At 41.1% G+C, this 22,257-nt stretch overlaps 1 protein-coding gene across 1 annotated transcript; it reads left to right on the forward strand.

Annotated features, from left to right (window-relative positions):
* The first annotated feature begins 1,642 nt into the window (after window positions 1–1,642).
* DAD1 (defender against cell death 1) lies at window positions 1,643–21,558 on the forward strand. Its single transcript, XM_024557049.4, has 3 exons — window positions 1,643–1,928; window positions 11,079–11,253; window positions 21,327–21,558. Exons 1-2 carry the CDS (start codon window positions 1,718–1,720, stop codon window positions 11,207–11,209), a joined length of 342 nt encoding a protein of 113 aa, XP_024412817.1. The 5' UTR covers window positions 1,643–1,717; the 3' UTR covers window positions 11,210–11,253; window positions 21,327–21,558.
* Window positions 21,559–22,257: the final 699 nt, after the last annotated feature.

A 22,257-nucleotide genomic window follows, 5' to 3' on the forward strand; every position in this document is an offset into this window, starting at 1 on the left:
CCTTGAATGATTAAAAAGCATCAGCTTAGCCTTTAATGCGTGAGGATGAATACTGGTGAGGAAGCTATCATCCTACTTGCTGATGAAGCAGGGAGAAAGCTTCAGCTTATCAGACAAACTCCAGCTTCTTGCCATATTATATTGAAATAGAAAGCGGCCTGGTTGTCCACTCGCCCTTCCACCCCCACCCCTGCAACATCAGAGAGTTTAAGCCTAACTTAAATTCATATAGCAGTGCAAATCTCTGTTGGTGTAAATATAAATATATGTCTTCAAACAGACTCTATAGTTTCCTGAGGACATGCGTTATTTTTCTTCTTTCCAGAACTTAAGCAAGGCTTTGCCCACAACTGAAATCAGTACGTTAGTTGATGCTGATATATTTTTCCAGTCTAAACACAAATAAAAAAATGGAAATGAAGGAACGCTGTCATTCACTTGTTTTAGGCATTTTTCTTGAGTACCTGAGATAGCTCTAAGTTATTAAAAAGCGGAAAAACTACCCGGTTATGTGTGACTTGCAGCTGAAAGGTGAGATGAACTAGGTCTGGATGATCAAATTCACGTGAAACCAAATGGGCACCGAAAGCCAAAAATTAAAGCGGACCTGATTTTGTAAAAAAGTTAAAATGCTAAATATAGTTACTCCTACTTGTTAAAATACAAAACCTCAAAACTTCAGTTTCTTCTACAGTACGAGTTGTACTGGATAGAAGTTGAACCAGGCGATGCTCTCGCGAGACTGTCAGCACTGACATCCCGGGATATTACCCACATGGCGTTCAAGAGGCCTGCTTAGGAGTAGACCGCTGCTAAACTGCGTTTACTCTACGCAAGTTAACCAGCTGTCCCTGCCACCTCTCCCCACTCCCGGGCCACCTGGATTCATTCTCTCCCCCATCACCTGCTCTTTTACGACTGTAATGATTTCGCCGGGAAGTACCTACAACTTAGACAGCGTGGGGCCCGAGAAGGTGCCCAATAAATGTTTGCTGAATGAATGAATGCCTGTGGGCTTAGGTTCTACGGCGCTTACTTGTAAGCACCCCCAGGGCCGAATCCGGAACCCAGCTCAGAGCCCTGTAGAGGTCAAGCTCGGTCCCTCCTTACGCGCCGCACCTTCCCAGCTCAATAACCACTTCTAAACTAGTGCCTGCGCATTGATTCGCCGCAGCGGTTTTCACTGCGGGTGAACTAACCTAAGTTGCTCTAATGATCTCGGACAGGCATATGCAGTCACAGCCCTTAACAGAGTTAGGGCGGAGCTGGTACTGAACCTGAGGGAGCACCAGGCTTTGATTCAAAACAGAACCAGTTAATCTTTGAGGACGCGGGTGGACCAGAGAGAGCCGGCACTCTTAAGTAACAACGCGGTAAAACCTTTCCTCTTCTTCAGTTTCTTGTTGCCAGAGCAACTGTGAGCGTCACTAATGTGACTGCAGTAATAGGACAGAAAAAGTACACGTCTCTTGCCCGCCAGAGATCCACTGCGCAGGCGCATTAGCGTTTTCTGGTTGTAGTTCTCCTGTAGATGAATTCTGCGTCTGCGCATTAGTTGTTTCGCGCTTTGGCCCACCGCAACGCCTGTGCAAATTGGCCAATCAGGGAGGGCAGGGCTGGGTTACAGGGGCGCGCACGCGCAAACGCCACATCCGTTGTCGTGGTAAAGTCCTGTAGGACTTAGCTGGGCGCAGGTTGGCCTATCTTTCTCGTAGTCATGTCGGCCTCAGTCATGTCCGTCGTCTCGCGGTTCTTAGAAGAGTACTTGAGCACCACTCCTCAGCGTCTGAAGTTGCTGGACGCGTACCTCCTGTATATACTGCTGACCGGGGCGCTGCAGTTCGGTTATTGTCTCCTCGTGGGGACCTTCCCCTTCAACTCTTTCCTCTCGGGCTTCATCTCTTGTGTGGGGAGCTTCATCCTAGCGGGTAATGATTCTATAAGTAATCTCAGTAATAATGTGTTACTTTGGTGCGCTGCTTTTATTCTCACAATACTCTTTATATCAGATCACCGCCTCGTGAAGTTATCAGAGGAGCCTGCATTGACCTCCTTTTGTGAATATGCTCCAAAAGGTTGTCACATACCAAATACCAAGCAACCGCCTAGAAGCTGGAATTAAATCTGTAAAGAAACTACCTTAATGTTTCTGCTCAACCTGGAGATCCGCTTCACTTCATATTGGTCCAGGGAAAACTCCAATTTCAACTTTCACTTTAACACCCTTTGGAAGTTGGTAGACTTTTAAAATGGAAAACCCAATTCAGAAGCATTTTTCACCTTGGCCCAATCATTACTAACCTCCGGTGAAACGTTTCAATGAACAGTGTAAGAAATATAAATATGGGAGCTTTGCTGGTTGAATCATCCTTTGCCTGACTGGCTTTTAGCTGTTCTTACCTTCTTGTGGATGAAGATGTTATTTCATTATCCTGAACTCAGTTTTTCACATAGTTCTGTTTTAGTTTTATTATTTTTGATTCCTGGCGTTTGATACGTTGGAGACTGCCATATTTAATGAGAGCCGACTGTTCCCATAAATTTTTGCCAAAAAATCTGACCTTTTCTTGCTCAACAGGGATTCAATGAATACCGAGTCAGTTGTGTCAGGGAGTGTTAGCTAGTCTATTTTATAGGTGGTCACTATGTGGATCTTGCCAGTCACTGGTATCGCCTGCTCTATGACTTTAAAAACTTGCTAGGATTCATGGTTTTTTGTTTTTCTTTTTTTCCCAGCATGACCATTGTGATTCAGGCTATCAGTTGTATTTTGAATCTAATCACATTGTTCCTCCAAAAGCTTTGGGGATACATCAAATATATGTTTCCTGTCCAACACTAGTTTACAGTCTGGTTGGGACACAGACAAAAATATAGCTGTAAAATGGTCTGGAGACTTCATTTACAGTGGAGACTTCATTACAGCTTTAAATTATGGATCTATTGAATGCTTTATATGCATTGAAATTGCTAGTTCAGATACATTCAGATACATTCTACCTTCTCTCTTTCTCAGAACTTAAAATAAACCTAAGGATTTGATGACTTGTGAACTAGCCTGGTCTGGAGTTGCAGAGTTAGCCTGTTGATCGGATGGGTATTTCATTATCTTTGAATTTTGACTTAGATGACCAAGAGCCTTTTCCCTGAGGCAGCATTTTGGCCTTCAGGAGTTGATGTGGTGCCATCATCAGATGTACCAGACACCCTACCCTCTTTGCTAAAGGCTCTCCCTCCCCTTCCCTCAAACTGTTCACACAGGAAATTTCTATTAGCCAGACAGGAAAAGGAATCTTGAGAAGCAGGGCCCAAATCTGACTCTAAAAAAAGAAGACATCTCCATACTGAAATCACCCTGACTTCATCAGCTTCTAGGGTTAAAATGACACCTCAGGGCTATGTGGAAGCCTGTGGTTCGCTGGAGTGGGTGTGGACTAGAGTTGTAGGTTATTAGTGTGCTAAAACCAGAAGATTTTTTGAGCAAAAAACTTTTCCTTATGCCAAGTCCTGTTTTTGAGGCTGTTGTGGCTAAAGGAGAATTGACAGATTCCCTTCCCTCTCCAACGAGAGGTGGATGGATGGATCAAGGGCAATGCCGACAGTGGAGTCTACTTGGGGGAATCAGGATTTCCAAAGCTGTTAGATAACAGGTAATTGGGCCACAGAATGAAAGTACCTTTAGGAAAAGGAAGGATTCATGACAATGACAATTCATAGTTACCACAGAAGGGTGTCATTTACATTACTTTTTGACAGTATTGACCTTACTTCCTCTGTCATTTGTTAGCCTAGGAGACTAGTTTTAAGGGGAAATTTGTATTTGAAGTTTATCCTTTGTTCAGATTGTCGGGAAGGGAAGCCTTGTACCTATTTATGGTGCTGGAGATTCTAACTTCCCTGCGGTATGTTTCCTCTTAGAAGAGGAGGGAGGAGGTCAGTTTGGCTGAGAAAGGGAATCATAGGAGATGTTGGTTGGTTGTTGTACTGCATGCTAGAGCTTTGAGTGTCAGGCCAAGGAATTTGAATTTTATCCTGTAGGTAATAGGAAAGCATCTAAGGGTTTTTTTTTTTTTGTTTTTTTTTTTTTTTAATTTGAGTAAGGGAGAGACTTTTTTTCTTTTTTAAAAAAATTGTTGTTCAATTACAGTTGTCCCCATTCCCCCCACCCCCACCCCATTACTCTCCCACTGCCCAACCCCCCCACCTCAAACATTCAGTCCACCTTCCCTGTTGTCTTTTTCCATGTGTCCTTTATACATGGAGGACTTGACCCTTCCCCTTCTTTCTCCTGTTATCCTTTTCCCCTGTCCCCTCTGGTTACTGCCAGTTTGTTCTTTATTTCCATATCTCTGGTTCCGTTTTGCTCATTTGTTTGTTTTGTTTTGTTGATTAGGTTCCACTTATAGGTGAGATCATATGGTATTTGTCTTTCACCACCTGGTTTATTTCACTTAGCATAATGCTCTTCAGTTCCATCCATGCTGTTAGGAAGGGTGGGAGTTCCTTTCTGCTGCATAGTATTCCATTGTATAAATGTGCCATGTTTTTTTGATCCACTCATTTACTAATGGGCACTTAGTTTGTTTCCAGCACTTGGCAATTGTAAATCACGCTGCTATGAACATTGGGGTGTATAGGTTCTTTTGAATTGGTGTTTCAGGATTCTTAGGTTATAATCCCAGCAGTGGAATTGCTGAGTCAAAAGACAGTTCCATTTTTAGTATTTTGAGGAAATTCCATACTGTTTTCCACAGTGGCTGTACCAGTCTGCATTCCCACCAACAGTGCAACTAGGGTTCCCTTTTCTCTACAACCTCACCAGCACTTGTTGTTTGTTGATTTGTTTATGATGGCCATTCTCACCAGTGTGAAGTGATATCTCATTGTGGTTTTAATTTGCATCTCTCTGATAGCTAGTGATACTGATCATTTCGTATGTCTCTGGGCCCTGTGTATGTCCTGCTTGGAGAAGTATCTGTTCAGGTCCTTTGCCCATTTTTTAATTGATTGTTTGTGTTCTTGGTGTGGAGTCATGTGAGTTCTTTATGTATTTTGGCGTTCAAACCCTTGTTCGAGGTTATTATTGCCAAATATATTTCCCATACAGTTGGTTCTGAGAAGGGGAGAGACTGAAAATTGGTGTTAGCATATAGGATCAATTGGAAGGAAAAGTTATTTAGTCTGGTTCCCTAATTTCTTTTCGGCAGTCTGTCCTCTTCCATTCCTTCTGGATGTGTTTATTTAGCATTTGCAAGTATTCTTTGAAAATTGATCGATACATTTTAGACCAGTATAGAATGCTCCCACACTTTAAAAAAGACTGGTATTATTTGGGCCTGATGAAAATGGTCTGTTTTCTTCTATTAACTTATGCCTTGGAGACCTACCCATTGTTTCAAGAAGGATTCAGAAATTTTCAAAAAAATTGCCATTGAGAAATTTTTTTTTTATCAGTGTATAGTGTAGTAGGCATTGAAAGGAACCAGAGGTAGAATATATTTTTCTTTACTACAGATTTCAAACATCCTCAGCAGTTGACCGTTTATCTTGTGGTTAGATACCTCTAGAGGAGGGCATCTGTCCCTTTTTCAGACTGACATTCCAGGGTTGGCAGCCCTTCTTTCCTTTTTTACCTAACTGAAACCCCTCTTTCTGCTCATTTAAAGTGCTGTGTAGGAGGGATAAATGGAAAACATTAAGACTGTCCTTGAAATAAGTCTGATCTTGAAATAATCTTTAAAGTTTAAAATCTTTTAAAGTTTCACAACTTTGGCCTATTCTGTGATCTATATGAAACAATTTTGGATTAAAAAAATAGTTTTGTTTCCCCTAGTTTACGAATACAAAAGCAGTCTGATTTGAAAGGCAAGGAGGCCTAATCCAGATGTTTTCTGGGAGTGGTAGGGCTGTGTGGACTATAGGCCAACATTTTTTTTGGAATTATCCCTCAGCTTTATGGGCCTTTATATTATCTCTCATAACTGCTATACAAGAGATTGAAGTTTGCCAACCTTGTGCCTGCTAGTACTCTAAATCAGTTTCAGATCTGTTGCTACCTCTTTATGCTGGGTTGACACAGGCATGTGTTCAGACTACTGTAAGCTTTTGCACTGATCTCCCAGCCTCTAGTCCATCTCCCACTGTCTTTGCAGGCTTGTTTTGACTTGAAAATCTGATTGTGTGGTTCCCAAATAAAAATCACATTTTTTTTGCATGGTATATAGGTTTCATCATGACATGGTCCTGTTCATACCTCTAGCTTCATCTTTTGCCTTTGCCTCTTGTACTTTATCCTCTAGCATTACTGAGTTAACTTGTTTTTCTCTGAACATCTCAAGCTATTTTACCTTTGCTTGACTGTCTGGAAAATTCCTTCACTTCTTAGACATCTCAGCTCAAGTGCTACTTCCTTTTGGAATCCTTCTCTGACTCACTAAGCATAGATATCTTTTCTTCTATATTCCTGTTTCATTGTGTGTGTGTGTGTGTGTGTGTGTGTGTGTGTGTGAGAGAGAGAGAGAGAGAGAGAGAGAGAGAGAGAGAAAGAGAGAGAAAGGGAGGGAGGGAATATACATAGATAGATGGCACTTTGATACTGTTTGGTTTGCATGTCCATCTTCCCTCTGAAAGTGAGTCCCTTGAGGGTAAGGGCTGTCTTTTCATCTCTGTATCTTCAGTGCTTATCACTATATATGTTAAATTGTGAGCATGCCCATAGTAATTTAAGAAACACTGAGAAATTATGTGCCATGTTCTCTGCCAAGAAACTGAGGATTCAACTGAGAAACACAACTGATATATATATATAGGCAGGGGAAGGGAGGGAGAGAGAGGGAGAGAAACATCAATGTGTGGTTGCTTCTCACCCACTCCCCACTGGGGACCTGGCCTGCAACCCAGGAATGTGCTCTGACTGGGAATGAAACGAGCAACCCTTTGGTTCGCAGGCTGGTGCTCATTCCACTGAGCTATACCACCCAGGGCATGGTCTCTATTCTCATGATGTTTATAATGTAGTGGGAGATACAGACAAGTAAATATGGATATGGTGCTGCGATGGTTAAGTATTGGTGCACATAGGAACGTAAATGGGCACTCAGCCCTGCCCAGTAGTCCTATATACTTCCCTGGTGTGTTTGCTTTTCTAAAATATGCTTTTTATAACTTTTCTCTTCACTCTTCTGTATTTCCTCTTTTCTTTTATTCTCAGTTGATGATCTCGCTTCATTTTTTCACTACAAAAGGAGACAGGAATCCTCTCGTCTTCCCACCAGGGCATCAGGAGCCCACCTGTACTTGTATCCCGACTCTTTGACTGACTCCCCACAATGGTGGATGATGTGTCCCTTTCTGATCAAAGGCCAGCTCCTTTGCTTGTACAGAGGATTCAGTCTTCTTGCTCACTCAGGGACTCTGCTTCTGCAGTCATCCTTCCATTCTGCATCATTAATTTCTCCGTATTTTCATCATACAAACATGCTCTAATATTGTTTAATTAAAAAAATTTCATTTGACCCTAGGTGCCCCTCCTGCTCTCATTCCATTTCTTTTTTCTCTCTCATCCCAGACTCCTAGAAAGAATAGTCTAGTTGCTGTTTCTTATTTTCCATTCATTCCTTAACCAACCTCTTGGTGGTGGTCTTTTTCCACCAAGTGAAACTACTCTTGCCAGATCTAATGGCCATCTACCTCATCTTACCTGAATGCTCGGCAATATTTAGCATTTAACAGTTGGCAGCTTCCCTGTGTGTGGAGTACTTTTTTCCTGAAGCTGTTACTGAGCTGCACTCATCTTGTTCCTTCTCACCACATTGGTCTTTCCTCCCTACTGTTTGTGCTGAGTGCTTCTCTGTCAGAGGTCATGGTTCTTGACATCTTCTCTTCTCTGTATTTTGTTTTATAGGTGAATTTAAATAATGTCTGTATAACTACAACTACCACATTTATATTTGTAGTTCTGACCTGTTCCCTGAATTTTAAATCAGTAAATCCAGTTGCCCACTTGACATCTCCACTTGATGTCTGATATGCAACTCCAAACAAAACCTTCCCACCTAGCCACTCAGCTCTTGCCTTTGATCACTGTAGTCAGGTCAGTCTTACCTATTATACCAACAACATGTCAGGATTGTTCTTGCTCCCTGGAATGCTCTGTCCCTAGATCTTTGCGTGGTTGGTTCCTGTTTTTCAAAGTTTGGTCTTAAATAGCACCTTCTTGGAGAGGTTTGTGACCACCAGATAAAAAAGTAAATACTCAGTAGCTTCCCAGTCACTCAGTTATTACCTTGTTTTATTTTCTTCATAGCACATATTACTGTGTGGTATTTCCTTGTTTGTTTATTTATTTATTATGTTTCTCCCCACTGGAGTGTAAGTTCCTTGAGCCAGACTCTTAATCTGTCTAGTTCGGTGTCATATTCTTAGCACCTGGGATAATGCATGACATAATAGATGCTCACTTAATATTTTGCTGAATGAATAAACATTTAAGGAGCTAGGTTAAATTAGAACAGCTAAAATGGAGAGGCTGCCTCAGGAGGTGGAAGATTCCAACTTTGGAAGTGGTTAGAGAAAGATCATTGCTAGAGGAGCTTTTTGAACAGGTGTGCTTTGCCTTCCGTGTACCCCAGTGCATCCAAGGGATATGACACCCCTATCAGTAGACTCCAGAAGGTTTCTCCAGCTAGGCGTGGCTTATCAGATTCTGGAATGGTGAGCATACTTTGGAAAGATTCCCTGGTGATTTATACAGCCTCCCCCTAGCACGCCCACCCCTACCGCCTCTTGGGTGTTTTATGCATAAACGGAGTGTTGGTCTTTATGACCTCCAGGGTCCTTTGCATCTCATCAGGACGCCGACTCATGTTGTCATCTCAATAACTGGGGTTACTGTGATCATGATAATGATAACATATCAGTTTATTGTTTTACCACCTCCATGGGGAGCTTCTCTTTTTGTTTCCTCATATTTCCTGAAACACTACCCTGTGCTGTACCCCAATAGCCACTATTAATTGTTTACTGTCTATATTTCTCCAGATTTTCCTTGAGTCTAACTAAAATAAATGAGAAAATAATTCTCTCCCTCTCCACACAAACACACATTTTTTAGAGGGAGGGATATAGAATGGAATAATTTTTTTGCTTTGTTCCATGTAATATGTCTTGGGTATCTTTACTGTCAACCTAGAGACATTTAAATCATTCTTTTGAATGATTGCATGGGTTTCATGCATGTACGTAGTGTAATTTATTTAAATAATCCTCTTGATGACATTTGGACTTTCTCATTTTTTTTCAGCTTTACAAACGTGCTGTCAGAATATCATTGTTCTATAAGATAAATTCCTTAGTCAAAAGGTAAAAACATTTTAAATGTTAATAGATATTGCTAGCTGCTCTTGGAAATGCATGAACCAGTCTGTACTCCATCCACAGCAGGATTTTAATCGGTTGCCCTTGCTTCAGTCAGTGTCCTTCATATTTTGAAGTGTCCAGGTGCTTGAAAAGATCAGTGGTGCTTCTACAGTGTTTACGTTTAAGCATAATGAAAACTCTGTTGCTATGGTGATGGACTGTGGAGAAGTCTGGTAGTTTTCTGATCTTTGGGTTAGATCTCAGTTCGTTTTCTTTTCTTGGTTAGTGATGGGATGGATGCTAGCCTGGAGCAAATTTGGGTTTTCTTAAGCAGTGTGATTGTGTATCATGGGCATAAAGATATTGTGGGAAAGTGTATTCCGGGAGCACACTTTTCATGTCAAATGGTGACTGGCTAATGTATCACGTTGGAATCTTCAAGGGTGTAGAATGGCAGTGGAGAGCTCTCTGTCAAAGTTAATGTAGCTTAGGTCTTTTGCCTTTTTTTGAGATGAGCAGCTGCTAGAACTTTGAGATCAAAGATTTTCTACAACTGTGAGGTCCTTAACAGATAAGCATCTTACATTTGTAATCTCTGCTGTCCAATATTTACAGACTGTTGAAAATTAGTTTTACAACTTTGTGTCATTTAGTCCAGCCCCTTTGTTACTGCCTCAACTACCTTCCAATCTAGGTATAATTGTAAACTTAGTTATGCGATAAGAGAGTTCTAAAGATTTTTTGGTTGTATATATAATTTTTCTGAGTAAGCCTTTGGTTTTTAGTCTAACTCTGAGAGGTTGTATTTTTTTCTTTAACAAAGAGGAACATAAAACTTAAGTGCACACCTTGGTGAGTTTTAAATTCACCTATCTAGCTGCCACCCAGATCACAATCCAGAGCGTGACTGGCACCCCAGAGGCCTCTACCTCACACCTTACTTGTCACCCCTCCAGTGAAAGATAGCAGCCACTCTCCTGGCTTGGCTTGTATTACCGTAGGTTGGTTTTGCCTCATTTTACATTTAGGTCAGTGTAATTACACAGCATGTATTTTTTGTGCCTGGATTGTGTTGTTCAACATTATGTTTGTGGACTTCATCCATGTTGTGAAGTTCTTTTTTTTTTGGTTTGTTGATTCCCCCCACCTGCAGTTTTATGACATACATCGCTGTATAAGTTTAAGGCATACAACAGGATGGTTTTATTTACATATATTGTGAAAGAGTTACCACAACAGGTTCAGTTAACATTTATCTGCTCATATAGATACTGTAAAAAGTTAAAAAAGGAAAAGAATTTTCTTCTTGTGGTTAGAACTCATAGGATTTACTTGCTGAACAACTTTCCTGTATATCATGTAACAGTGTTAGAATAATCACCATGCTGTACATTACATCCCTACCACTTCTTTATTTTATAACTGGAATTCTGTACCTTTTTACCACCTTCCTCCATTTCCCCCTCCCCCCTTCATTGCTGTATAGTGTTCTATTGTGCATATGCCATAACTTGTCCATGTTACTGTTGATAGAGATTTACACTCTTTCCAGTTTGGGGCTGTCACGGGTTTCATTCCTGTGCATGCCTTTGATGTGTTTATGCATCATTTCCGTTAGAATGGAATTGCTGTGTCATAGGGTGTGTGTGGGTGTGTTGATTAACAGTCATATTTGTTTTATACTTCTAGATAATAATTTTTGTCTTTTGCTCCTTGTACAGTTTGTCTGAGAATACAGATCAACCCACAGAACAAAGCGGATTTCCAAGGCATCTCCCCGGAGCGAGCCTTTGCTGATTTTCTCTTTGCCAGCACCATCTTGCACCTTGTTGTCATGAACTTTGTTGGCTGACTCATTCCTGTTTGCCTAATTGAGGAGTGGGAGACTATAAGAATGTAAGTAGGGATCATAGCCTTTGCCCCACCATGTTGATTTTAGAAATGGAGATTGTATGGGCCTGGTTGTGTGGTTGGCAAGGTTTCAATATTGCCGATAAGATGTTTGCACAATTTTTCATCAGTCTGCAAAGTATGCATTAATATCATAATGATTCATCAGTGCTGCTGCCCTTGGTCATTGACTTCTCTTCCCACTGTTCTGCAAATCATTAAGATAACAGAAAATGGGAGTTTGCCTGTGGCTAATACATAAATTTCTGCACCAGTAGCTCCATGAAAATAACTCTGAGATCTTGGAAGAGACAAAAATTGTAGGTTTTGCTTTAGATGTGGTTTAAAGCAAATCTAAATTTTGATCTTTGCTTTATTTTTTAAATTTTTTAATTATTTTATTTCATTTTATTTTTTTAGAATATATTTATTGATTATGCTATTACAGTTGTCCCATTCTCCCCCCTCCCCCCACTCCACTCCATCCTGCCCACCCCCTCCCTCCCACATTCCCCCCCTATAGTTCATGTCCATGGGTCATACTTATAAGTTCTTTGGCTTCTACATTTCCTACACTATTCTTACTTTCCCCCTGTCTATTTTCCACCTATCATTTATGCTACTTATTCTCTGTAACTTTCCCCCCATCTCCCTCTCCTGTGTTGATAACCCTCCATGTGAGCTCCATTTCTGTGGTTCCGTTCCTGTTCTAGTTGTTTGCTTAGTTTGCTTTTGTTTTTGTTTTAGGTGTGGTTGTTAATAACTGTGAGTTTGCTGTCATTTTTACTGTTCATATTCATACTGTTCTTTTTCTTAGATAAGTCCCTTTAACATTTCATATAATAAGGGCTTGGTGATGATGAACTCCTTGAACTTGACCTTATCTGAGAAGCACTTTATCTTCCCTTCCATTCTAAATGATAGCTTTGCTGGATAGAGCAATCTTGGATGTAGGTCCTTGCCTTTCATGACTTGGAATACTTCTTGCCAGCCCCTTCTTGCCTGTAAGGTCTCTTTGGAGAAATCATCCGACAGTCTTATGGGAACTCCTTTGTAGGTAACTGTGTCCTTATCCCTTGCTGCTTCTAAGAGTCTCTCCTTATGTTTAATCTTGGGTAATGTAATTATGATGTGCCTTGGTGTGTTCCTCCTTGGATCCAGCTTCTTTGGGACTCTCTGAACTTCCTGGACTTCCTGGAAGTCTATTTCCTTTGCCAGATGAGGGAAGTTCTCCTTCATTATTTGCTCAAATAAGTTTTTGATTTTTTGCTCTTCCTCTTCTCCTTCTGGCACCCCTATAATTCGGATGTTGGAACGTTTCAAGATGTCCTGGAGGTTCCTAAGCTTCTCCTCATTTTTCCGAATTCTTGTTTCTTCATTTTTTTCTGGTTGGATGTTTCTTTCTTCCTTCTGGTCCACACTGTTGATTTGAGTCCCAGTTTCCTTCCCATCACTATTGGTTCCCTGTACATTTTCCTTTGTTTCTCTTAGCATAGGCTTCATTTTTTCATCTAGTTTTCGACCAAATTCAACCAATTCTGTGAGCTTCTTGATTACCAGTGTTTTGAACTGTGTCTCTGATAGGTTGGCTATCTGTTCGCTGCTTAGTTGAATTATTTCTGGAGCTTTGAAGTGTTCTGTCATTTGGGCCATTTTTTTCTCTGTCTTGGTGCTTCTGTTACTTAAAGGGGCGGAGCCTTAGGTGTTCCCTGGGGCGGGGTAACGCTGGTCGCTGTGCTGTGAGCTGTATGTGGGGGAGGGGCCCAGAGCGAATAATGGTGCCTGCTCCACTCTCTGCCGGATTTCAGCCACTCCCTCAGCTACCCACAATCAAATTGGCCCCCTCTGGTGCTGGTTCCTGAGTGGGTGGGCTTGTGCACGCTCTAGGCCCCTGTGGGTCTCTCCAACGACCTCTCCTGTGAGGCTGGGAGTCTCTCCTGCTGCCGCCCCAACCCCCACGGGTGTTTTCACTCAGAGGTTTGAGGCTGTATTTCGCTGCGCTGGAGCCGTGGGTTATGCGGTCTGCTTCGCTCCCCGCCGTTCCTCCCGGTTTATCTGTACGAGAATGTGGGGCCACAGGGTCTGCTAGTGGTCAGACTGCCTGCCCCTTTCGTTCCACACTCTGCCAGTCTCGGTCCCACCACGCCACCTGAGTCCTCTCTGCCCCGGCTGCCGTCTCCGCTCCTCCTACCGGTCTGGATGAATGTTTCTTTTTTATCTCCTTGGTGTCGGACTTCCTTGCCCTTCGATTTTCTGTCAGTTCTGGTTGTGCAAGGAGGCGCAGTGTGTCTAGCTACGCCGCTATCTTGGTTCTCCGTGATCTTTGCTTTATTTTGATCTTTGGTCTTTGATGGCTTTAAATATTGGGATGTTGTCTCCATAGTACCTAGTACAGTGCTTACACCTGACAGACTTCCAGTATGTGCTGAATGAATGACTGTGGCCATTTGTTAATATGTGTGCTAAAGGAGAAATAAAAGGGGAAATTGGATTAGCTTGGGAGAACACTTTAGAATATAGTATGAGATGCCAGTTGTTTTATTTGCTATTTTTTCCTTTTTTAGCAGTTATCTTTTCTAATCCTTTTTCTTTTTTTTTTTAGAAAAAATTTTTTTTAAAATTCTCATCTGAGGATATGTTTATTGATTTTTGGAGGGAGAGGAAGGGGGTGGGGAAGGGATAGAGAGAGAGAGAAAGAAAGAGAAAAAGAAAGAGAGAGAGAGAAACACTGATGTGAGAAACATCGATTGGTTGCCTCCTGTATGCACCCTGATCAGGGTTTGAACCTGAAACCTAGGTATGTGCCCTCATCAGGAATTGAACCCACAACCTTTTGGTGTATGGGATGATGCTCCAACCAACTAAGCCACTCAGCTAGGGCAGAGCTCTTTTTTTCTAAACAAACTGAAATAGATTCTCCGTATTAAAACAGCATTGGAACTGGAGTTGTTTTCATTGACAAGTTGAAGAGTCCTCTTCGCTTGGACTCTCCTTATGTGTGGAATGCCTTCCTCTCTATCCCGCCCTTACATGCAGAATCCGAAAGCTCTAAGAAGTACATGGGTGCTTTCCAAACTCTATATAGCAGCACTTATTTTACATATGAGAAAACAGGTCCAGCCCTGGCTTGTGTGGCTTAGTGGATTGAGTGCTGGCCTGTGAATCAAAGGGTTGCTGGTTCTATTCCCAGTCAGGGCACATGCCTGGGTTGCAGTCCAGGTGGGGATGCATGAGAGGCAACCACACATTGACATTTCTTTCCCTCTCTTTCTCCCTCCCTTCCCCTCTCTCTAAAAGTACATAAATAAAATCTTAAAAAAAAAGAAAGGAAACAGAGGTCCAGAATAATCCAATGGCTTTCCCTGGCCATAGCTAGTTGCAGATTGGCGCCTTACTCCAATGGTGCTCTTGGTGTAGTGTGCCAATACCCCACATAGCTTACTGATGAATGAATGTACTCTTTTCTTTGCCTTTTCACTACAAAATTAGTGTTGTTATATTTACTGGGTGGTAGAGAAAAGAGAACCTTAGCAAATGTTATCATATTTGGGGGAAGAATATTCCAGGATCAACTTTTTTCTGTCACTAGGAAAGCTGTCATTTCTGTGCTGATCAGAAATCCAACACAAAAGTTAGAGCAACTGTGTACTGGTTTGGCCAAGAAGTCTGTAGGTTTTTTTTTTTTTTTTTTGTAAAATGAAAGATACTTTTCTCTTTCACCAGTAATTTTATTGATTTGGATATTTTGAGTATATTGGCTGTCTCTCGTGTGGTATAACGTTGATTGTTCTCAATTAATGTTTTGATTTGATCACTATCAACTTCAGCTGGCCTACCTGACCGTGGAGCATTGTCCAGCAAGGAATTCTAGTATGAAACTTCGCAAACCACTTTTGACATGTCCGATCAGTCACAGCACCTTCTGCATACACTGCATAAATCTTTTTTTTGCATTGCGGTTGCATTTTTACCTTTCTTGAAATAATAAAGCATAACATGGCGAAAATGTTGCGTATTTTCTTCCATCTTAATATTAAAATGGCTACACAGAAATTCACCAATTTTGATGTTTCTTTTAAATGCACGCTGATAGACGGCTGTGACAATACAGTCTAACACAATTGTTTTGACTGAAGTTAAAGCCAATTAAACACTACTATAGCCATCTTATGGAAAAAACCAAACAAACTTTTTGGCCAACCCAATACTAAATGAATGCAATAATGTGACAATGACTATACTTTAATTTCTGGCATGAATTAATTAGTTACTTATATTACATAGATTCTTTTCATTATTGATATTACCTCAAAAACAGTTCTGTTTCATTTTTGATAGTGGTACAGGTTGTTCATTGCACTGAAAAAGTTTGGGAGCCACTTTTTATATATATTTTTTCCAACTTAATACAGTTGTAACTCTTTGGAGAACTGATCAGGACTTGAGTTGTCCCTCCCCATTCTGCCATTTCTATGTGCTAGTCGATGCCTTATTAGTGGAAATACAAAGAAGAGTAAAATGTGGCTCCTACCATATAGTAGGGGAGAAGACGTGCACACACAGCAGTTAAATACAGCATCGTTCAAGCCACACTAAAGATGGGAACAAAGTGCTATGGGAGTTGTGAGGGAGCCACTGTGTGGAAGCAGCAGCAGGGTGTCTGACCAATGATAACTCTTTGAGTGCAGCTGGAAAACTAACCCACCAACATTGACCTTGTGCCTACAAACATCATGAGTAGCTCCTGAGCTTCCTGGTAGTAATTTTGCTGGAAAGGTCCTAAGTCTTCTGATTGCCTTATTCTAGATTTTTCAAGTTATTTTTTTCTAGATGAGTCATGTGTATGCTTAAGAAAGGGACAGCACAAACATTTCAGGGATGTTTGCTGGGCTCAGGGAAATACCATATCATGGGGAATTATTTCCTATGGCTGTTGTGATTGGAGGAGGACTCTGCTGCAGAGAGCTTAGTATTTCAAAATTATGACAAAAACAGAGACCAAAAAAGCAGGCTTAGCAGAACTATGCACTGCAGACTATTCTAACAACCTAGAGCCCCCTGTTCAGTTGGGAATTATGGGCCCAAGGGACAGCAGAGTCTTCCAACCCCAGACCGCAGTGTGAAATCATTTTATAGAGTACGTTCTCCCTGGGGACTACGCACAGAGAGCTTTTATTTGACTTCTACTTTACTGTCCTGTTCTTAATTTTTAACATACATCTATTCTCCCTTTTTACGTGCCTCTCAGTTCTGTGTGCAATGTAACACAACACTTAAAAGTTTCCAACTGAATTCTCAATGTTTACACCAACTCAGAAGGTGAAACAAAACAGACGAACATTCCCCCTGCTTGCCAAGCACAAGGCAAGTTGGATATAAAAGAACAAACACATGGAGTGTGCTGTTCTTGCATGAGTTTGGGGGTAACATTTAAAACCAGCAGATTTGAATATTTAAAAATTTACACACTTTCTGTAGTTATTTTCTGTTTTGTTTTTCCATGTCTTCGTGCAATTCTTTAAAAAAAAAAAAAAAAGTATGGCAGACTATCTCAGGTGTTCCAAAGGGAATGGAAGAAAAGAGGGACATAGTTTGGGTCACAGTCTGGAAAGGAAATTTCCTGGACTGGGCCCTGGATCAGAGGATGAAGGGAAGCAGGCACACAGACCTGAGCTTGGAAGTGTGCTTAGCCAGTGGAGATTGTTTGGCTAATGCTTGTGTTAAAACCTTGATAGTGTTGCTTTGTTTTTACAATGGAGGCCATCCTCTCAGAGGTCTTCAGAAGTTCATAGTGTTTAATCCTGGATGGAGCAAGGGGGCCACAGTGCTGGGAGAACGTAACTCTGACAAGCAGTACTATTTATAAACACATAATTACCACTGGTTTTTCAAATTAATCAAAGTATAATAATCTAGAGAATTATTTTAGGAATGGAGTCTAAATATTATTCTTTAGGTAATACTGCCACCTAGTGGATGTACATATCATGTCCTGAGAGATTGTACTTCCAAGCATAAGAGAAGTGAATTTGGGCAGGAAGCCCCTATCTTTGTGATAAAACCTACTTTTTTTCCAGTCACAGGAGGGCAGCAGAGGTCCAAGTGGGTTTAGATGCTGGATGGGGATTTCTTTACATTCTGGCCAGAAGTGGGCACTGTTGAGTTGGATTTAAAGGGCCTGGAGCCTTTCAGTGGCCCAAGGCTCTTGTCACACAGGAAAGACCTTGCAGCAGGGCTTATTTTCTTTCCTTATCTTGTCAGTTCCTGAGCTCCCTTTTGGTTTGTTCTAGGCCTGTTTTTGCTCTCAACATGATCTCCCACTGGTAATCATCTCTAATTTTTTGTTGGGAAGGGCTTTTTGAAACATTTCTTTTTCTCTTTGACATTTCATCATATAGTGAATTAGGTTGAGCCATCAAATAAGTTCTCAGAAAGGGAACTCTTCTAAATTTGTAGAACATATTTTGAGCTATACACAGTATGGTCTTTCTTCGACTCCTTTTTTCCTCAGAGGGCATGATTAATCCTTTACCTGTTATTCTTAGAACCTTGAATGTGCTTATTGTATTTACTAAAGAACACTAATTGATGGCTCTGTAACTGGTGATGACTCTCTAATTGGCGACTGTTTTGTATTTGATCCATTTAAAACTACCAGCGAGAGAGAGAGAGAGAGAGAGAGAGAGAGAGAGAGAGAGAGAGAGAGAGAGAATATTGAGTAGATTTGTGTTTACGAAGTTCATTGCTGCTCTGACTTCCCACGTTATTTTCTCCATTTTTACAGCTTGATGATTCCTACTCCAAGTCAACTTCAACTGCATGTTTAATAGATGCCTCTTCTGGGGCCCTTGGGGGTCCACAGTGTATGTCTCTAGTGCTGCACTTACCACGTTGTTATGAAACTATCGATTCACTTCCCTGTCTCACCCACTGAGGGTTGGGACCGCAGGGCTTAGCACCAGCTAACAGTCACAATGCATGCTTGTTGAATGAGTGTATGCAGAATAAATCATTTTTAACTGCAAGAAAATGCTATATAAAATAGCTGTATCATTAGTTATGTGGATGCTAAGACATGTGGAAAATGCTGTGGAAGAAAGAAGCCAAGGAAAAAATAAACATGAGAGTAAGTTGGAAGACGAGCATTGTGAAGTGGACAAATAAGCTTGTCCCTCACCCCAGTTTCCCTTTCTGCACAGTTAGGGGATTGGCCTGGATGTTCATCAGAGTTTCTTGCAGCTGTTCAGGCCTCTGATTACTAGAATTCATGATAGTTCCCATTGTGTTTGAGGAGGATCAGGCTATTTGTGTAGGTCCTCAGTTGGGCTTTGCTCTTTTTTCTTTCTTTCTTCAGTTGTTGGCTTCTATCCATATTACCAGATTCCCATCATCTATTTGGTGGAAAGTTAAAGTGTGACTGTCTATAATAAAATGCGCAATGTTTATACAAGGTCACCTTTTACAGCATTAAACAGTATTTGTAAACTGTATTATAGTTACAACCAGGCTTGCAGGACTAGCATCCATTCCACATACACTTCCACACACATAACCTGTGTGATTCCCACGGCCCACCCTCTGATGCAGGTAGACAGGTAGTCTCCCCATTTACACACACGTGAGGTCATTAAACCGTGGTGAAATTTAACCTGACTTTTCTAGGCCCTAGGACTAGTAAGTGACTGACTGGGAACTTAACAGACATTTTGACTCAAAAGTTTTATTTTCCTTGTCTGTTATGTTCAGAGACTTTTGGGTAATGTATACATATTGTTATAAGGTTTTGTTAAAAATACTAAACCTTTTTACAAATGGAAAAAACAGGAGAGGGTGATAGGAAAGGGTGAAGTTGGGCTACATCAAATGTTTCTGCAAAGTCAGTCATCTCTGATGTGATCCAGGAGAAAGCCAAGAGAACTGACTTTATCCAGAGAGGGTGACCCTGGACTTTCTGCCATATGGAAATGTTCAAAGTCTGCTCATGTGCTTGTGAACATTTGAAATGAAGCTAGTGATGGGGGAATTGAATTTTGAATTTTACTTAATTTTAACTAAGTTTAAATAGTCGCCTATGGCTAGTGGCTGTGAGGTTGGTCAGATCTGTCAGACTCCCAGGTTAGTTTCCCCATCTGTAAAATGAGAGGGTGAGATGAGCTAATCTCTAAAGCTCCTTTCATTTTTAGAAGCATATGATCTGTGCCTTCTGAAATCGTAGTGATTGAAATTGAGCTCTGAACCTAGAATTTCCACAGAATGATCTTTGATTCACATTTTATCTAATTTCAGTTTCAATTGGGTGACAGATGGATTTGAAAGAAAATCAGTATTTGAATATATCTGGTCGGTGCTAGTGTCTGAATAGAGATGGTGCTGGAGTGGAATACAGATTCCAAATAGAAGTGACCCTGTCTGGCATTATCTTTTGTATCTGTACAGGGAGTAATCATTTTTAACAGTTCTTTGTGTAGTGCCTTGCTTTCTTTTAAGATGATTAGAATAGACTGATCAGTGGTGCTGTCTTTTCTGTGGGAGTGAAATAGACGAAGTCATGCTAACTTTTCTCAGTAGGTGTCTTCCATTTTGAATGTCTTTATATCAGAGGAGGAAACTATCTCTTGGTTAGCAGTGGAAACAATTCTTTTGAGCTGTTGAGTAGTCCAAGTTTACTGAGCTAACATTTCAAAGAATCCTAGAACCTATGCTTTTAGCATACTGCCTGGTGAATATATTTTTGCCTTAAAAGAAGGGAGCAGATCTTTGGAAATAGAATCTTCTGAAAACTACTATCAAAGAGACGAGTCATTTTTGCCTTCTAGATGGACCAGCTCTAATGTCTTAGATTGAAGTGTTTTAATATCGTAGAATCTCAAAACTTGACATTTGTACTAAACTAGGATTTCTTTTTATAATTGTGTGTCAAAGCTCTTCTGTGAAATGGCTCTGTTCTCCAGGCCTCTCACACTTTGGCCATTAGAACTGGTGTCATATTCATTCATAGTCTGTTGCTTTAAGAATTTGATGGAGTGAAAGGTGAGTTTTAATAGGTCTGTTTGTTCTTGTTTGGCATTGTGGATACGTTTTGTTCCCTGTTTTTGTTCTCTACACATTTCTCACAATTCCACTGATTGTAGGAATGTTTTGCAATTATGTAGCATTTCTCTAAATACCATTGTTAGTGAAATGAAAGCACTCTGGCTAGAAGTCTAAGGTCTTTCTCTCTAAGCTCTGTTACTGAAATTCCAGATCAGAACCAAAACACACAATAATGTGGTGCCCTTTTACCTACTGGGGTAGCCGCACTCTTCTGAAAGGTGGCGTTTCCCAGCCTTTTCCGAGTCATGACACACAGAAGATTACAGTATTTTTATGGCTCACTGCAGGAAGATAGGCGCTGTGGCTGGAGACTCTGGAGCCCCTAGTGCTGGGGGCTCCTTTCTGACTGCACCCGTGTTACAGCCCCGCCCTCCTGGAGGCACGAGAAAGGAAGCCCCTGTGTGCCGGGCTGGTCCCACCTCACAGCTTCCAGATCCCATTGTCATCTGAATCTGGCAGCCATGTGGACACTTCTCAGTGTTACTCTCCACATTCTTCCCCAAGATAAACTTACCTTTAAATGAAAAAAAAATTATTTCTTCTATATTTCCTTTGTTAAATCTGAGACTGGGAATTTTTCCCTACTTTCTGTCTTGAATTCTTCCCCTGCCCAAAACTGGTGCTTTATTAGCTTTCTAGACCCAGAGAAGTTCTTTACGCTAAAGGGCTGCCTCCTCACCTCTAAGAGTCAGGCCTGAGAGGACAGAGGGACTTACGGAAAGGCTTGCAGCTGATTAATTCTAGAGTGGAGTTAGAACTCATGTCTATTGATTCCTAGTCAGCTTCACCTTGGTGTGCTGGGAATTCAGATTTGAATATTAATTTTTATGGATTATTTGTGTAAAATGCTCAGTGAAAAACATTTGCTTTATTCTGGTTCTAACCTGGCTTAAATACTGCTCAGGCTTTGGGAGCACTGTCTGTATCATATGACATTTTAAAAAACCTTGGAAGTTTCCTCTTACCTTCCCACTTCTTTCTTTTAGGTTCACTTTTTGATTTCCCCTGGAGAAGAGCTCTGACGTGGCAGCCTGTTGGACACGTGGATTTTCTTCAGATTTACACTCATCACTGGCTCTGACTGGGTGTGCTGGTGGGGAGCCAGCAAAGTCCCCTCCCTTCCGTGTCAGGACGACTTTGTAACAGGCATGTATTTACTGACCTCCCTTCCGCTGTGTGACCTTTCTGCCTTCCAAATTAAATTCCGTGCCACTCCTTTCAGTGCCTCTGGCTCTGTTTCTTTGTTGTTTATTTGGTTTTTGTTTTTATTCTTTATCAGTACTCAGATCTTTTATTCCTTCAATCCTTTGTGCAGAGTTCTTTAGGAGATGATAACTTAGAGCTATGAATCTTACTCCCATGTTTTCATTAAGCACATTGGAAGTTAATGACAAAAGGCAGTGCTCACTGCTTTGTCTTTTTCCTGGACCTGGTAATCCTGTACTAATCTTTCATTTGTTACAGGTAGTTTCCCTTCTAGGACATAGTGCTTTCCTGGAACTGTGTCATTAAGCTGTTGGAAATTGAACTGTTTGCTTCCACATTTATAATTTATAGCTGTTTTGATATACTTTGTGGTGAAAGGTGATATATGAGGTCTGTCCAGAATATCCAGCCACGCAATATGAAACATAGAGACATTTATTGAAGAAGATAAAGAAACATTGTACATAGGACATGACCCCTCAGTCCTCTTCAAAGTAGGCACCTTGGGACCTCACACACTTCTCCCAATCGCCATCAGCTACCCTGTCCTATTTTCCTGAACCTCATCGACTGTCTGAAATCTCTTTCCTTTCAAAGGTGATTTTAGTTTTGGGAAAAGCCAGAAGTCACAGAGTGCTAAATCTGGGTTGTAGGAGGGCTGAGTCACCTAGGTGACTTGATGTTTTGCAAAAAACTGCTGCAGACATGATG

This window comes from Desmodus rotundus, chromosome 7 (assembly GCF_022682495.2).
Source record: "Desmodus rotundus isolate HL8 chromosome 7, HLdesRot8A.1, whole genome shotgun sequence".
In the NCBI taxonomy this organism is placed as follows: Eukaryota; Metazoa; Chordata; class Mammalia; order Chiroptera; family Phyllostomidae; genus Desmodus; species Desmodus rotundus.

Excerpts from the sequence above, each read along its gene's own strand:
- DAD1 (XM_024557049.4), top strand. The coding sequence starts at position 1,718 with ATGTCGGCCTCAGTCATGTCCGTCGTCTCGCGGTTCTTAGAAGAGTAC. Across the intron at positions 1,929-11,078 it reads GGGGAGCTTCATCCTAGCGG|TTTGTCTGAGAATACAGATC; the intron begins GTAATGATTCTA and ends CTCCTTGTACAG.